Raw genomic sequence first — 18,491 nt, 5'->3', positions numbered from 1 at the left:
TGGGCCCTTCGACATTCTGAATCTGGGCCCACTAACGTCAACTATGGACTGACATTAATCCGACACTAATTCCATTTTATTCTCCCTAAGCTCTCACCAATTGCTCCCAGATTCAACCACTCAGCTACGTGCTAGGGGCATTTTATAGTAGCCGACCCCATCTCCCCTGCAGTTGCCTATGGAGTGTGGCAGGAAACGGGAACTCCTGGAGGAATTGCACATGGTCACAGGTGGAATGTGCAAACTCTGTGCGGACAGCATCAGCAGTCGGTATTGAACTCTAGTATCGAGGTCTGAGGCAGCAGGTCTGCCATCTGCCTCTTTGTCAACTGGTGTAGTAAGTGCCTTAAAGAAGGGTCACGATAGAGAGTGTGAGTGGGTTAAGGTGGCCGTTTTAGAGTTTGGTGCTTGATGCAGAGGAGCTCGGGGTTGAAGGTTCAGAGAGTGTTCAGAAGCTGGTGAAGGTCAGGTGGAAGAAGGCTTTGTGGAAAAAAGTGGCACCAAGATGGAAATTTTTTAAGTGAGGTATTGCTGGACTGGGAGCCAAAGCTGCACAGGAAGCATCTGGAGGGCCCTGGGACTTGGTTAAGCTCAGAGCAATATCCTTGATAGACAAGTTCATAAAGTAATGGCTGAGAGGCTGGCCAAGATTAAAATAGTCATGGCAAAAGCATTGATAATGGAAGATAAATTGTTGATGCAGTCAATGGACAATTTTAATGTGTTATGTATATGCAAAAAATATATAAATCGAGAATGTTGCCTTCAAGAATTACTGAGCAGAAACCAAGTACTTTAGAAAATGTGAATATCACCATTTGTGGTATATAAGTAACATAACATCATAAGATATAAGAACAGAATTAGGCCATTTAACCCATGGAGTCTAATCCACCATTTCATCATGGCTGATCTAAATTTCCTCTCAGCCCCATTCTCCTGCCTTCTCTTCATATCCCATCGTGCCCTGACCAATCAAGAATCTATCAACCTCTGCCTTAAATATACATAAAGACATGGCCTTCACAGCTACCTGTGGCAAAGAATTTTCCATAGATTCACCACTTTTCTGTCTAAAGAAATTCCTCCTCAGCTCTGTTCTAAAAGGGAGCCCCTCTGTTCTGAGGCTGTGTCCTCTGGTCTTAGACTCTCACACCATCAGAAACATCCTCTCCACACCCACTCTATCAAGGCCTTTCACCATTCCATAAGACATAGGAGCAGAATTATGGCCATTTGGTCTGTTTAGTCTGCTCCGTCATTCAATCATGGCTGATCCTTTTTTTTCCCTCCTCAGCCCCACACCATGGCCGCCTTCCTGTAACCTTCGATGTCATGTCCAATCAAGAACCTGTCAAGCTCTGCCTTAAATATACCCAATGACCTGGCCTCCGCAGTCGCCTGTGGTAATAAATTCCACAAATTCACCACTCTCTGACTAAAGAACTTTCTCCACATCTCTGTTTCAAAGGGACACCCCCTATCCTGAGGCTGTGCCCTCTTGTCCTTGACACTCCCACAATGGGAAACATCCTTTCCACATCTACTCTGTCTAAGCCTTTCAACATCTGAAAGGTTTCAATGAGATCCTTCTTCATCCTTCTAAATTCCAGCGAGTACTGATCCAGAGCTATCAAATGTTCCTCGTATGATAACCCTTTCATTCCCAGAAGCATCCTTGTGAACCTCCTTGGAACCTCTCCAGTGCCAGCACATATTTTCTTAGATAAGGAGTCCAGAACTATTCACAATACTCATGATGAGGCCTCACCAGTGTCTTATAAAAGCCTCGGCATCGCATCCCTGCTCTGGTATTCTAGACATCTTGAAATGAATGCTAGCATTGGATTTGCCTTCCCCACCAGCGATTCTACCTGCAAATAAATCTTTAGGTTGTTCTGCACAAAGAACCCCAAGTCCCTTTGCATCTCAAATTTTTGGATGTTCTCTCCATTTAGAAAATAGTCTGCATATTCTACAACCAAAGTGCATGGCAATGCATTTTCCAACATTATATTTTATTTGCCACTTTCTTGCCCATTCTCCTAATCTGTCTAAGTCCTTCTACACTCTACCTGTTTCCTCAACACTAGCTACCTATTTAGATTAATCAGCCTATTTAAATTGATCTCCATAGGCTAATTACAAATTGAAACATCAAAGTAAAAGTACGTTTTATTATCAGAGTACATATATGTACCACATATAACCCCGAGATTCATTATCCTGTGGGAATACCCAGTGAATCCATAGAATAGTAACTGTAACAGGGTCAATGAAAGATCAACTAGAGTGCAGAAGGCAAACTGTGCAACTGTAAATATAAATAAATAGCAATAAATAATGAGAACATGAGATAACAGATAAAATGTCCTTAAAGTGAGATCATTGGTTGTGGGAACATCTCAATGGGTGTAGTTAATCCTTTGTTCAAGAGCCTGATGGTTGAGGGGTAGTAACTGTTCTTGAACCTAGTGGTGCAAATCCTGAGGCACCTGATGGCAACAGTGAGAGAAGAGCATGTCCTGGGTGGTGAGGATCTCTGATAATGGATGCTGCATTTCATGTAGATGTGCTCAATGTTTGGGTGGGCTTTACTCATGATGTACCGGGCCGAATCCACTACCTTTTGTAGGATTTTCAAATTTTACTTTGAGATTTTTGTCTTGCAAAAAGCATAATACATGTTGAGCTGCTGTGTGGTAATGTTGGTTGGAACACTGGGTCTGAAGTGGGACGTGGATGATCGATTGATGGGTACGTTTCGTCATGTTAGACATCTCCAAAATTTTTGTTTTGCGTTTTCAGTTTCCAGTGTTGAGCGTCAAGCCAAGATTTCAACAGTTCCTTTTCTCCACAGATCCTGTTCAGCCCAGAGTTCCAACAGTAGGTTGTTTGTTGCTCCAGATCCCAGTCCCTTGTATCTCCAGTGTGTATATCCTTGCTGCTTCTAGGGAAGGGTTAAGTTAGTTTCATTCACTAAAGTCAGGTGGTTTTTCTGCCGAGAATGTGGTGCTGGGATAACATTGTCAACTGTCGGAGATTACGCTGACAGTGTGTTTTCTGCCTGAAGGGTGTCTGACGTGCTGTAGGCTGGAAGCACTGATTGACTATTTTGTCTTTATGTCCATGATATTTGTAAGGCTGTGGAGTGGAAGCAAGTGTCTCTCTTTGGTGGACTCACTAAATATGTGCTGCCTTTCCTAGTTTCTGATGTTAACCAAATGTAATACTGGGCCATCTTTGTGAACTGTGGGTGGTAATTTGATACAGTTGATTAGCTCTAGTAAACCAATGTGGGCTGGAGTTAGCCTGAATTGAGATAGGAATACAATTTTCCTACGCTAAGTGATATTTGGAAATGGTTGGTATTTTCAAGCTTTGTTTTCCATATTTTTATTAATAATGACTAATTATTGCCCAGTTATGGTAAGGGGGTAATGAAGCTGGGAAGGGTGCAGGAAATATTCAGGGCATAAGATAGATGGTCAGTCTTCCTTCTCGGATAGGGGAATCTGAAATTAGGGAAATAAGTTGTGGAGGAGATTTAAAAGGATTTTTTCCACACAGAAGGTAACGGATATAAGGAGCAAGCTACCAGAGGAAATAGTAGCAATGGGTACAATTACAGTGTTTAAAAGACAACTACCTAGAGAGCAAAGTCTAGAGGGCTATAGGCCAAACACAGGCAAGCGGGATAAGCACAGATGGATATCTTGGTTGGCATGGATGAGTTGGGCCGAAGGGCCTTTTTCACAACTTTATAACTCGAAGACTATAGTTTTTCAAATGATGGGACTGGAGTGTCATTCTGTGACTCTTGGTTCAGTCTTCTGAATTACGGGTCCTATAGCATAACCACTGCACTGCGCTATGCTCCTTGTGAATCCAACTGTGACCATGGCTAAAATCAGCTGAGTCAGTGTAGACTGAGGTTAAATGCTAAGATGGTCTACAGTTCACATTAAATAGTGTCTTTATCCACAAGTTGTTAGTGCAAATCATAATGTGGTTTTGCTGTAGTGTCAATGATAGCTGCAAAATTCAAATAGAGGTTGTATCCAGAGTTCCCTATGCACAATTTGCTGTCTGTTTCCTATTTATGAAGAATCCCAGCTATTTATATGAAAGCTGAAATAAAAACAGAAAAAGCTGGAAAATAGAATCAGGTTGGGCAGCATCCTTGGAGAAGGAAATGGAGTTAATATTAGTTTGATGACCTTTCATTAGGTATAGGAAAGGTTAGATATCAAAGATAGTTCAAAGCAACACACACACACACACACACACACACACAAAATGCTGGAGGAACTCAGCAGGTCAGGCAGCATCAGTGGAAAAGAATAAATAGTCAACATTTCAGGCTGAAGGCTGAGACCCTTCTTCAGGACTGAGAAGGAGGGGAGAAGATGCCTGAATAAAAAAAAGAGTGGGGGTGGGGAAGTGGTTAGCTGGAAGGTGATTGTTGAAACCAGGTGGGTGGGAAAGGTCCCCTCCCCCACCTTTTTATTCTGGCATCTTCTCCCTTCCTGAAGAAGGGTCTCATTCTGAAACGTCGACTCTTTTCCATATTTGCTGCCTAGCCTGATGAGTTCCTCCAGCATTTTGTGTGTATTGCTTTAGATTTCCAGCATCTTTAGACTTTCTCATGTTAAGGATGGTTTAAGTTGCAGAAAAGCAGGAAGGCTGGAGAGAATGGAGGGATTGTTTGTGATAGATTGGAGATCAAGAGAAACTGTGGTGATGCCTGAAGAAGGCAATGGAGGCTTGTCATAACTGATAATCTCTTTGGAGTTGTAGGTAGAAAAATGTGAATGAGCATAAAGAAGAGAGAAGGAAAAACAGTGCTGGATCTCTGGAGTACAGAATACTGCAGTCATTGGAAATGGAAAATGAAAGACAATGCTGGAAAGACTCAGCAACTTGGCCAGCATCTGTGGAGAAAGGAAAAACATGGAATAGTGTTCAAAAACTCGTGATCATTTGTCAAAATTGGTTGGTTCTGATACAAACTAGAAAGCCTGGTTATCTGAAATTGTAGCGTTCAACATTACCCTTTCAGTTTTTCCAACCTCACAGTTAGTTTTTTTCACTTTTTTAAAAAGTTAAATCCTTCATCCTTGATCCACCCAATATCCTTTATCCAATATAAAGCCACAACAAACTGTCACCACACAATGAGAGTAAATTATGCAAATACCTGAATTTACATGTGCCAGGCTTAGAAAACAGACAAAAATGTGGAGTTGAGGCCAAGATTCTTTAAATAATGGAGAAGGTATGATGAGCTTGATGGCCGCCTTCTGCTATTTCATGTGTTTGAAGAAGAGGGGTATACAGGTGTGTCCCGCTTTTCGAACGTTTGCTTTACGAAACCTTGCTGTTACGAAAGACCTACATTAGTTACCTGTTTTCGCTAACAGAAAGTGTTTTCACTGTTACGAAAAAAGGCAGCGTGCGCCCTGAGCAGCCAGGCTCCTCCCCCGGAACTGCATTCTAGCCGGCATTGCTTAAACACGTGCCTGTGAGCAGCCGTTAGCAAGATGAGTTCTAAGGTATCGGAAAAGCATAAAAGAGCTCGTAAGGGTGTTACGTTTAGCGTAAAACTAGACATAATTAAGAGTTTTGATCGTGGTGAACGAAGTAAGGACAAAGTGAGTTTGGCTTGTGGAAGTTGACAAAGATGATGTTGAAGAGGTTTTGGCATCCCATGACCAAGAACTGATAGATGAAGAGCTGATGCAATTGGAAGAGGAAAGGATAACAATTGAAACCGAATGCAGTAGCGAACGGACCGAAAGTGAAGTCGTCCAGGAACTGAACGTGAGGCAACTGCATGAGATTTTCACTGCAATGATAAAGTACAACTTTAATTTTGAAAGGGTACGTCGGTTTAGGGCGTATTTGCAGGATGGTTTGAGTGCTTACAAAGAACTGTATGATAGAAAAATCCACGGGGCTAAGCAGTCAAGCATACTGTCGATTTTCAAGCTTTCCACATCAGCCACAGCAGACGACAAACCTCGACCTTCGACATCGAGGCAGGCAGGCATAGAAGAAGATGACCTGCCTGCCCTGATCGACGATGAGATGACACCACCGTGTCCCACCACCCCAACCCCTGGGCCGCGGACTGATACATTGCCGCGGAGAATGCAGTGGTAGCTGGGATGCACCCAGCACACCTTTAAGGAAAAAGCCGAAATAAGCAAGCTAATTAATTAGGTGCCGCCCGGCACGTAAATGTCAGCGCAGATCAGAGGCGATTGCTGATTGCGTCACCTCTGATTTAGGCCGACATTTACGTGCCGGGCGGCACCTAATTAATTAGCTTGTTTATTTCGGCTTTCTTCTTAAAGATGTGCTGGGTGCGTCCCGGCTACCACTGCGTTCTTCGCGAATCAGTATCGGTCGGCGGCCTGGAGGGTGGGGGCCACTGCACCACCCCAACCTCCGACGACTCAGCCTAACACACCATCATCAGTGTGCTCGGTGCTGTCTTCCCAATTCCGGTAAGTGATACTACGCTGTACATACATTATTTCTACTTTATAATGGCTGTGTATTTTTATTTGTTATTTGGTATGATTTGGCAGCTTCATAGCTTAAAGGTTACTGGAGAGAGTGTTTCTGCCGAGAGTGCTATTTTCGCTACGGAGAACAGTGCGGCAATGATTGTAGAAAAGTATTTCTACTTTATATAGGTTGTGTATTTATCATATCATTCCTGCTTTTACTATATGATACTGTTATTTTAGGTTTTATGTGTTATTTGGCATGATTTGGTAGGTTATTTTTTGGGTCTGCGAACGCTCACAAATTTTTCCCATATAAATGATCATTGCTTCTTCGTTTTACGACATTCCAGCTTACGAACCATTTCATAGGAACACTCTACCTTCGGATGGCGGGGGAAACCTGTAGAGTTTTGAACAGATTCTTTGCTCTTTTCTTCATTTCCCTCAAACCAGAGGCACAGGTTTGGTGTCCCAAGGCTTTCTTGTAATCGGTATTTTAGTCTCTGAGGAGATGAATATTACACGATGCTTGTTGAGGGGACCAGAGCTGAGCTTCCTTCTGTTTCCTCAAATTGAGATTTCCAAGCTGGTTGCTGGGAAGGGATCAGAGTTGGAGCTTCGACTGACCCTGAGATGTACCAGTAGCTCCCTTCCCTTCAACCATTCTGTTCTTGTGCCAACCTAACGACTACCCCAGTGGCAACGCTTGTAACCACTGTGCATTATTGTAGATTAAAAAAATTCTACTTGTGTTCTTATCATTTCAATTTGTATTTTTCTTGTGAATGTTGTACGTCTAATCAAGTAAAGTGCCTGTGATGCTGTTTTTCATTTCACCAGTGCATACATGTACTTGTGCATTTGAAAATCAACTCAGCCTTGACTAGTTACATGGACCATTGCAGGTGCCTATTCTTTCCTCCCTACCTACAGTCGTTTGATAAATGTCTTAATCCAGGTCTTTTGAGATTAAGTGATCTGTAAACAATCAGAGAATATGATGATGTTTATTCAGTAGCTGACAGCAAGGCCTTTGCTGTTATAGAACTGGAACTACAGCTGTGATTTTAAAAAAAAATATATATTTATATATATTTTGCCTTTATTCACACAGCAAGTTTTTGAGTCATCATATTACAAACAAGAGAAAATGTGAGCATCACACGCACAAAGTGCTGGAGGAAGTCAGCAGGCCAGGCAGCATCCATGGGGAAAAAGTACAGTTGACGTTTTGGGCTGAAGCCCTTCAGCAGGACTGGAGAAGAAAAGCTGAGGAGTAGATTTAAAAGGTGGGGCGAGGGGAGAGAGACCCACCAGGTGACAGGTGAAACCTGGAGGGTGAGGGATGAACTAAAGAGCTGGGAGGTTGATTGGTGAAACGCTGCTCTCAACCGCATCTCTTCCATTTCACGCACGTCTGCGCTTACCCCATCCTCCTGCCACCCTGCCAGGGACAGTGTTCCTCTTGTCCTCACCAATCACTGCACCAGCCTTCGTGTCCAGCACACAACTCTCAAAAATTTCCGCCGCCTCCAATGGGATCCCACCAACAAGCACCTCTTTCCCTCCCACCCCCACATTCCGCAGGGATCACTCCCTACGCGACTCCCTTATCCAGTCATCCTTCCCACTGATCTCCCTCCTGGCACTTATTCCAGCAAGTGGACCAAGTGCCACTCCTGCCCCTTTACCTCCTCCCTCAGTACCGTCCAGGGCCGTAAACAGTCCTTCCAGGTGAGGTGATACTTCACCTGTGAGTCTGTTGGGGTCATTTACTGTGTTCAGTGCTCCCGGTGTGGCCTCCTGTATATCGGTGAGACCCGATGTAGACTGGGAGACTGTTTCGCCCAGCATCTACGTTCTGTCCGCCAGAACAAGTGGGATCTCCCAGTGGCCACCCAGTTTAATTCCACTTCCCATCCCCATTCTGATTTTTTTTTTACCAAAATATACTTTATTCAAAACTAAAATTATGTACAATAAACCATTCAATATCTGTCAATCCTTTACAGATATTTCCATTATGGTCTATATATTTCCACACTTTTGACCACCCACGTGGCGCTCCGTTGGTTCACCTTTCCACACCATTGTTGAGGGGTATACTCCTTGCCACCCAACCCCTCCCACTTCCACGGGAGAAGAACCCTAAACTACGGTCCTTCCCCACCGGGCCCTTGCGGTGGCTGCACCAAGTTTCAGTGCGCCCCTCAGCACGTACTCCTGCAGCCGAGAATGTGCCAGTCGGCAGCATTCTCCCACGGACATCTCCATGTGCTGGGAGATGAGAACAGATTTTTTTTATTCTGGTATGTCAATCCATGGCTTCCTCCACTGTCGTGATGAGGCCACATTCAGGTTGGAGGAACAACACCTTATATTCCATTTGGGTAGCCTCCAACCTGATGGCATGAACATTGACTTCTCAAACTTGCATAATGCCCCCAACTCCCCCCCCCTTCATTTCCCATCTCCTTTTCCCCCTCTTGCCACATCTCCTTTTCCCCCTTCTCGCCTCATCTCCTTCCCCCCCCCCTCGCCTGGCCTCCTTCCCCCCCCCCTCGCCTGGCCTCCTTCCCCCCCCCCCTCGCCTGGCCTCCTTTTCCCCCCCCTTCTCGCCTGGCCTCCTTTCCCCCCCTTCTCGCCTGGCCTCCTTTCCCCCCCTTCTCGCCTGGCCTCCTTTCCCCCCCTTCTCGCCTGGCCTCCTTTCCCCCCTTCTCGCCTGGCCTCCTTTCCCCCTTCTTGCCTCCCCCCCCCCCCGCCTCCCTCTGGCGCTCCTTCCTCCTTCCGTAGCCTTCCGCCTCTTTCACCAATCAACTTCCCGGCTCTTTACTTCATCCCTCCCCCTCCAGGTTTCATCAATCTCCCCTCTCCCCACCTTTTAAAATCTACCTCTCAGTTTTTCTTCTCCAGTCCTGCTGAAGGGTTTTGGCCCGAAATGTCAACTGTACTTTTTACTGTAAATGCTGCCTGGCCTGCTGAGTTCCTCCAGCATTCTGTGTGTGTTGAGTGGTTGGTTATATTGTCGTGCAGTGCAGAACTCAGTTGTTACCCAGATCCGTTTCAGCACCGAAGAGCGCTCTTTTGTCCATTTTGTCTGTACTTGCTCTTTGTAAAGATAATCCAGCTGCCTTTACATTTCTACTCACTCAAATATTCCAAAACATGTCCTGAAGTTTGTGTGTACTCCCTGTGGCTCCATGGGTTCTCCTGGCTGCTTAAGTGAGCTCTTATATCGCTAAAGACAAGTTGGTGGGTTATTTAGTGACGATGGGAGAGCCAGGAGTGGGTGAAGTTGTAAGAAACAATAGTTTATTGGAAAATGGCAATGCTCTGAGAGCTGACATGCGCTCAACAGGCCGAGTGACTTCCTCCTTATGTTGCTGTTGGTTTAAATAGGAGAAGAGTCTTGCTGTGATGTCCAACTAATAGCCATAATGTCACGTCCTGTGCACAGATTGTCTCAGTCCTTTCTATTGGGGATTAGTACACGAAGACTTGGAGGAGAAGCAATTAATGTTTCGGGCAAGCAAAACAAAAGAATCCAACCAACAGCTTGTGAAACATATTTTTCTGGCTGTAATCCATGGTCCTGTAAATAAGGGCTTAGTCTGAGGAGGAAATAACCCAAGAGGGATGTGTCATTTGTTTCTAAGCAACGTCACCATGGTTACAGAAGTGTGAGTGAACAATTGAATTCTGTGACATTTGGAAGATTTCATTGATCATCAGGTGGAGTTCTACGAATTTCCATTCCCAACCGCTTGACAGTGTGGCTATGATGTTTAAAATCAGTTGCTCTTGGACAGTTATTTTTGTAAAATTCAGTAAAAATAGTATGTCCCAGTGGAGGTGGTACATACAGAAAACCATTGTTTAAGGAGAATGTTCTCACCAGATGCTGTTTTTACCATTTGTTAATGAATGTTCTCGTACCTCCTACATCCATCACACAAGATTATTCCAAACTGACTACTCCCTGTAATAACAAAAACACCCACAAAGACAAGCCAGGCTGATTGCAAAGTGCCAACTAATTTACATTTGTGGTGAGAGGCTGATATCCCTAGCTCCCAAATGAAACATTAAATGTCTGATTTCCTGGTTAATGCTTACTTGATCTGTCACATTTTCAGACACCCCACCTCTCCCAGAAGTTCCGATGGTCTCCCTGATGCCCGGAAATTACATACAATATCCCAGAAATCAATTTTTTTGAGAAAAAAAGGGACGGGGAGAACAAGCATCCTGATTGGTCTCTCTTGGTGCTAAGAGTGGTCCCCAACTACCGGGCGATGAAGAAACAATATGATTTCGCGATATGAGTCAGTTGCACCTTTCCTCATTCTCTGTCACGCTCTGTTGAACTTGAACGCATGCGTCATCCATGTCAGCGCAGGAAGATCAACTCCTCGAGCTTGCAAGTGACGGCGGGCTGAAAAGTATGTTTGACATAACATCTCTGCCGGCATTCTGGGTCAAAGTCAAGGCTGAATATGCTGAGATTGCCACAGAAGCACTGAAAACGTTGCTTCCATTTCCAACCTATCTCTGCGAAGCAGGGTTTTCTGCATTGAATGCAACGAAAACTAAATTGCGGAGTAGACTGGACATAAGGAACCCCCTTCGAGTATCGTTGTCTCCCATCTCCCCTCGATGGCACGTCTTGTTGCAGGAAAGCAATCCCAGAGCTCTCACTGATTCAGCGATATTGGTGTGTTGCAATGATTTTATATGTTAATACGAGGAAAATATGTGCTGTGTGTTTAATATCCAAATGTTACGATGCTATTGACTTATAATTGACTTATCACTACATTCATGCGAGGAACGTATGCGCTGTGTGTTTAATATTAAATTTGTTAGATAAACCCTTTTAGAAATGAAATTGAATATACTAGCCATTTATAAGTGACTTATAGTTGACTTATCACCTATATTCCGGTAGTGATTAACACCCCCGCCCCTGGTCGGCCGGTCGGCAAGAATATTGTCAATATTAAACCGGTTCACGGTGCAAAAAAGGTTGGGACCCCTGCTAAGTAGACCTATCAGTTTTCTCTGTGGGCGGGCTTTATAGTCAACCTCAAAAATAATGACAGTGTTGCTCGCTGCACTGTTTGCAACAGTGACTTTTCTATTGCCCATGGTGGGTTAAAATGTAAAAGACATGTTGAGGTGAGTTTAACAGGTGTCATTTGTTCATTAGCATAGCTAACATTATTTAAACTAGCTGAATGGCTGCTAAGGAGCTACTCTGTTGATGCCCTATGTGATGAGGCCAAACTCCCTGTAGACTTGCTTAAAGTTGTAATAGAATAAACATGATAATATAGTATGTACATATTTTAATGTCATATTTTCTGCATATACCCAACTTGGTTTACAGATTAGACAAAATCACTAAACAAAGTATTACATACACCCTTGGGGGTCGACTGGGTGGGGGGGATATGGGGTTGCGGGTGGGCGGGGGTGCTACCTCCCTGAAATGTGTTTTTGCAGGGTGGGATGTCTGCATTTTTCTAATTTGTTCACTTTTGTTTTGGATGCCTTGTATTGGCATTCTTACTCTTTATAAATCCATTTTCTGTTGGAATCTGACCCAGCTGATATGAGGAGCATACAGTATAGAGGACTGTTGGTATTAGCCCCTATACTTTGTCTTAGTGACCTAAAGTTACTATTCTGAACAAGGCACTGTCCTGAAGAAGAGAAAATGAGTTCTCCTCATTGCTCTGGGGAGTGTTTGTACTTCCACCAGTATGACTAAATGAAATAATCCGATCATTACGACAAGAGATTTTGTTGGGAATGTGATGTGTGTAATGTGGCAGCCATGCATTCTTACATTATAACAGTGATCATAATTTTAAAATATACCTTGTGGGCTTTGAAACATTTTAAGTAGGATGTGACTAGTGGGTCTGAACTTGATGGAAGCTGAAGTGCAGAACTTGACCTGGCTGATTACTTTATCTGCTTGTCTCTGTTCTTGATTGCCACATCTTCTAAACCATTGTTGAGGTTGTTATATTTCAGGTGAAAATTAAGTATGAAAAAGTTGTAAGTGCTTTCAGTTGTGTTTTGATTGGATGTGGTCAGATTATAATTTTGCCGCCAAGCAAATGTCTAATCTCAAGTTATGAAAAGTGCAATATAAGTTCTTGTCTTTGTTGTAGTTCTGTTTTTCTTATTGGCTTGTTTTGAAAAGGTTGGCGAAAACCTCCTGTGCGCATTGTAAGGGTAAGTGAGGAGGAAGTTATTGAAACTGTCTTCATTTTCCCCTAACAGCTAGTACTAGATGACACTCTGGGGGACGTGGAGGGAATCGTAAAAGAATAGGGAAAGGGCAATAAAACAAATGCAACAAGATATTAAGAGAAAATGGCCATTATTCTGTGCAAACAACTGAAATGTTTGTTTCTTCTTGGAACAGGAACAAAGGGAAGATATTGCAATTGTAGAATCCATCAACACTGGAAAGCCCATAACTGAGTCCAGGAGTGACATAGACACAGCATGGCAGGCTGTGGAATATTTTGCTGGCATTGCTGGAACACTAGCGGGTAAGAACAAGTATGAAGCCATGAATTCTATCAACATACAACAAAGGCTGGAGGAACTCAGTGAGGGAATAAACGGTCAACATTTTGGGCTGAGACGGACTAGAAAGGAAGGAGGCAGTGGCCAGCATCTTCAACAACTGTGTTTGATAAAAGTGAAAGTAACGATACAAAGCCTAGTTGGGACTCAGGTTTTCAAATTTCAATCTCCTGTGTCAGTGGCTGTGATCTCAACTAGTGGAATTTCCACTCCGTTCAAACCTGTGTCTCAGGCACCCTCACCTCAATAACTGCTTGAAACTGAAGAAGAAAAGGAACTGGAGCAGGGGAATACCATATGGCCTCTGCTCCAGCACTCAATCAGATCATAGCTAATCTGATTTTGGTGTCAGCTCCACTCTCTGTAGGCCTTGATTCCCCCTCTGGTCCTAAAACACATCTTCCTCAGTCTTGAGTATTTTCAGTGATCCGTTCTCTTGGAGAATGAACTTGGACCACACTTGAGAGTATTTTGTGCAACTCAAGGTCACCCCATTTATAGGAAGGAAGTGGAGAGGATGCAGAAGTGGTTTCCCAAGCTGCCGTTTGCATTGGACGGTATGAGCTACAAAGAGAGGTTGAATCCTAGAGTGTCAAGAGGTTGAAGGAAGACCTGATGTAGGATTTTATTTTAATTAGGAGAGGCATAGATAGGGAAGATGAACCTTTTCCTCAGTGTAGGAACGTTAAAACACCAGACGATATGTTTTTAAAGTTAGAGGGGGATTTTTTTTTTTTAAATGTAGAATGGTTTACTGGATTAGTAGTGGAACCAAGCAGTTTGTTCGGGTTTAAGAGGCTTTTGGGTAGACACATGAACATGAAGGAAAGGCAGTGATTCAGATGACACATGGAAGGAAGACGTTTCGTATAAATTGGCGTCAAGGTTGGCTCAACATGTGGGCAGAATCTCCCATCCAACGCTATACTTTTCCTTGTTCTATGTTCTCCATAGCTTTCCACATGATTCTCAGAGAGGAGAAATTCTTCCTCATTCACTCTTAGCTGGGAAATCTGTTCTAGAATGAAATTCCCTAGTTCTATATTCCCACAGGAGGGCAAACTTTCTCAGAGCATCTATCCTACCAAGGTCACATCTCCTCCTTTCACCGAGGTTTTGCCCATCTTGTGTTATATCTGTGCTGAATTATGTGAAACCCCTCGGAGTATTTTAACCTATTAAAGTTTTTAGATAATTGCACGTTGTTTTTCTTCATCTAATTTGTTGACAGCATTGATTTGTTTTCTATTATCTCTGCTCATCGTACTTGTTCATGAAGTACCATATTTGATCACAATATGACACCAAACATTTCGTTCTACCAGTGCCCCAAATCCTGCTTTGACTTGGTTGAAGTGAGTTAAGACATTTTTGAGGAGAACTCCTGGTTCTGAGGAAAGTGATAAGGCCAGTGCAGGACCACAGTGAGCAGGTGATACCTGAGATGTTCTGAAGCTTCACCACTCTTTGCCCCTGCTTCTGGCCTGCTCCAGTTAAAACAACTTGAGCTTCTCAGAAGATGAGGCTCTGTTTTGAGCAGTCACTTGCCGGGGGTTCCCAGAATTGATGAGGAGATCACAGTTTTCTCAAGGAAGGATTGCAAATATCCTTAAACCGTTGTCTAACTCTTCCAGGAAGTCGCTTGCACTGATGGGGCCGGAGTACAGCACCTGTCTCAAGGGCCTGGGATAAATGCTGGCTGAGAGTAATCAGAAATATAATGTACAGTGATGGTCTGTCAATCCTGTTAATGGGTTTGGAGGATTTTTGGGAGAGACATTGGTGGTAATTGTGCCTGCCATGGGTAATTTCCAAGACATACAGGAAGCAGGGGTTGTTGCTGCCTGGTACATCATGAACATAGTGTCAGGTCTTGTGTCTTTATTGTTAAACACATTTTTCCATGATTGGATGTTAAAACAAGGTGGTTTAATAATGACATTAGATTTTATGGTTACACTAGTCTGTTTGCATGAAAGAGAGAATAAATATTGAAACCATTTCACCTGTTGAAAAATAAATGGGAACACTTCAAAAATGTAATTTAAATGGCAATGATAGCTACCTAGACCACCTTGCTTAGGTAAAGACATGTTGAATTTCTGACTGCGTAAGTGACTGATCGCCAATCCTTTAAGAAAGTTTATTCACTCTGTACTAACATTATTCTCAGCCTGGATCTTGTGCGAAAGGCTGGAAAATTGACTATGAAATCGCTCTTATGAATCACTGACTGGAATTAATGTTGCTTTTGTTCTTCTGGAATAATCATCTGTTTCCCAGGACTTGTGCTAAGTATCTTCCCTTCATTCCTGAGCACAGGCCAGCACATTCAGCTGTCTGGAGGATCATTTGTTTACACCAGAAGGGAGCCCCTGGGTGTGTGCGTGGGGATTGGGGCCTGGAACTACCCGTTCCAGATTGCCTGCTGGAAGTCAGCCCCAGCGCTGGCTTGTGGTGAGTGCGTCCATTATCTTCCTGTTCAGTAAACTCATTCTCAATGGTTATCTCGCATCTGATGCATGGGCAATTTCTGAGGAAATCATAGAGTTAAATAGCACAGAACCAGGTCTATCAACCTAACTGGTCTATGATGCCCAAGGAGGCTAGTTGAGCTAGCCCCATTTGCCCCATTTCACTTTAAACTTTTCCAGTCCATCTACCTGTCCAAACATCTTTTAAACATTGTGATTGTCCCTGTCTGTACCAACTCCTCGAGTAGCTCATTCCACACATTAACTGTGAAAACATTCCTCCTAAGGCTTCCTTGAAATCTTCCCCCTCCCCCCCATCTTAGAACTGTGCACTTTAAAGACCCTATCCTGATTACAAAGGCCGTGACACCTTATCTATGCCTCTCGTGATTTTATGTACCAGAGGATTAATCCTCGGCCTGTAACACTACAAGGGAAAAAGGCCCCAGTCCATCCAGTCTCTTTATAGTCAGAGAAATTTTCCAGATCACATACTTGGCATCATGATTGCTCTCCAATTACTTGCCTAGCCTGTCAGCTTCAGAGCTTCGCATAATTGCTAATTCCTTGGCACAGGCTTCTGACGAGAGGTTAACATTTCACTTAATGTTCAAGGATTTCTTTACAAAGTGTGGTTGAATGACAAAGACAAGAAGCAGGAGTAAGAATACATCAGTCAGCCCCTTGAGTATGATCTGCATTTCAGTAGATCATTTCTGATCCGGTTTATCCTCAACACCATTTTCAACTCTCTCTCTCTGCGTATCTCTCTTAGCTTCAGTGTCTGTTGTATATATTTAATGACTCCATTTCCATGGCTGTCGCGGAGAAGACTCCCAAAGAGTTGCAAGTCTCTGAGAGGAGAATTTTTCTCTAGTCTTCCTCTGATTTGCGTAACCCCAGATTCAGAAACCTCCATTCTGAGGAACAGCCAGCTTGTTAATTCCCCTCAGAATCTTGTATGTTTCAGTAATTCATCACACTCCAGTGAACTTCCTCCCTCATGGCCAAAAATACTTCCTACATTAATATATTTATTCCAGGATTCCTGGATAGCAGTAGAAATACTCAGAACAGCGTTGTGCAGCAGCAGTCTTAATATTTATTTGTCTAAGAATGATTTACCTTCCAGATGCTGCTAACTTTTTGCAATGCATCATTTAAGTCTTTTCCCTTCACAGTTACCAGTGTTTGGCAGATTATTTCATAATAGCAGATAAATGTGTCCTAGGTCATTCAGTTACAAATGAGTACTCCAGGTGATGCTAATAAGGGACTGTTTTTCAAGTTGACAGTGTGTCCTGGTTTTATATCTGGATGTTACATCCATATGAATTTAACACTGAACGTAGCACAGTACAGATCTTTCAGCCACGATGTTGTGCGAGCCTTTAACCTCCTCCAAAATCAATCTAACCCTTTTCTCTCACGTAGTCCTCCATTTTTCTTTCAGCCATGCTTCCAACTGTGGAGAGAATCAACTCAATGTCTGAAAAGCAGAACCGGTTCTCGTCCGTTACCTAGGGATGGTACATATGCCTGTATGTAGTTTGGGGAGAAAGGGAAATTGACTGCAAAATCCCAAATTCCTATCCCATCTAATATGATTGGGATCTTTTCCCCCAACCTAAGAGTTTTTTAAAAGTCCCTAATGCATCTGCTGCAATTGTCAGCTTTGGCAGTGCATTCCAGTCTTTGTGTAAATAAAAAAAAAAAAATGCTATCTCTGACAATCCCCTACAATCACCTTAAAATTCTGCCCTCTGGTATTAGGCATTTCCACCCTGGGGAAAAGGTGCTGGTGGTCCTCTCTGTCTATGCCTTTTATCATCTTATACAGGGAAGTGGAAAGAAATGCTGTCTAGTGATTCAGAGGCAAAGAAATCTGTAAGTATTCTGGAACTTCTGTCTGTTGAAACCAGGAAATGCCATGGTTTTCAAGCCTTCACCCCTGACCCCACTGACTGCGGTGATGTTAGCTGAGATCTACACTCAAGCTGGAGTACCGAATGGCCTGTTCAACGTCGTCCAAGGATCAGTGGAAACCGGAAACCTCCTCTGTAGGCACAAGGGTGTGGCCAAAGTCTCTTTTACTGGTAGTGTGCCAACTGGGATCAAGGTAAGGGCTGATTGTGGTTATATATGTGAACCAATGAATCTCTGTTTGATGCAGCTGTTTCTTTAAACTAACTGTCCATCCAAAATAAGGTTCCTGTGACTGTAAGGCAGCATACCACTGAATGCTGGCCCATCAGGCTTGTGGTCATGATCTTGATCGGGACAATTGGGTCTTCAGGATTGATTGTGGAACGATGGTGAACAGAAGCCACGAGGAAGCAGAGCACAGCTGCTCTAGCACAGCTTTTAGCCTTCACTTTAAAAGTGGTGCCAATACAGGCTGTCCCCAGGTTATGAACGTCTGGCTCATGGACAACCCTACATACGAAGGTGTCTCCATGATATTATTAAATTCAAAAGTCTGAGGTACATACACTTGTTTCTAAAAATGGCAGAGCTATCTTCTTCTTTCTCTTTATTTTTAGTAATTGTTTCAAATCAGTTTTGTGTGCTTTTGATATTCATTACAATATTGAGGAGTGTGGTTATCATATGGAGGTATTTTTGTGTAGCTTTCACCTTCTGGAGAGAATCAACTTAAGACCATAAGATATAGGAGCAGAATTAGGTCATCTGGCCCATCGAGTCTGCTTCATCATTCAGTCGTTAAGGGGAGGAAGTAAACCAAAAGTAGGGGGAAGAACCAGCTGGGAAGGATGAATGACATTAGGCCATTTGGTGCACCCTGGGGAAGTATTAGGTTGGCTCTGGTAATGATTTGGGGCAAATACTATTGAATGGGTAACTTACTGAAAGCTTGCCATAAGGTCTGCTG

General features: G+C 43.3%; 1 protein-coding gene across 1 annotated transcript in view; it reads left to right on the top strand.

The window, feature by feature from the left end:
• The window catches only part of LOC140206089 (4-trimethylaminobutyraldehyde dehydrogenase-like), a 49,588-nt gene that overhangs the window by 18,860 nt on the left and 12,237 nt on the right, over positions 1-18,491 (top strand). The window contains exons 3-5 of the mRNA XM_072274225.1: positions 12,958-13,087; positions 15,447-15,581; positions 17,521-17,717. Of these exons, the coding sequence (XP_072130326.1) occupies positions 12,958-13,087; positions 15,447-15,581; positions 17,521-17,717 (462 nt within the window). The remainder of the gene's footprint in view (positions 1-12,957; positions 13,088-15,446; positions 15,582-17,520; positions 17,718-18,491) is intronic.

The sequence above is a fragment of the Mobula birostris genome, chromosome 12 (genome assembly GCF_030028105.1).
Source record: "Mobula birostris isolate sMobBir1 chromosome 12, sMobBir1.hap1, whole genome shotgun sequence".
Taxonomy (NCBI): Eukaryota; Metazoa; Chordata; class Chondrichthyes; order Myliobatiformes; family Myliobatidae; genus Mobula; species Mobula birostris.
The sequence above is the reverse complement of the archived record's forward strand: the minus strand, read 5'-3'. Positions and strand labels throughout refer to the sequence as shown.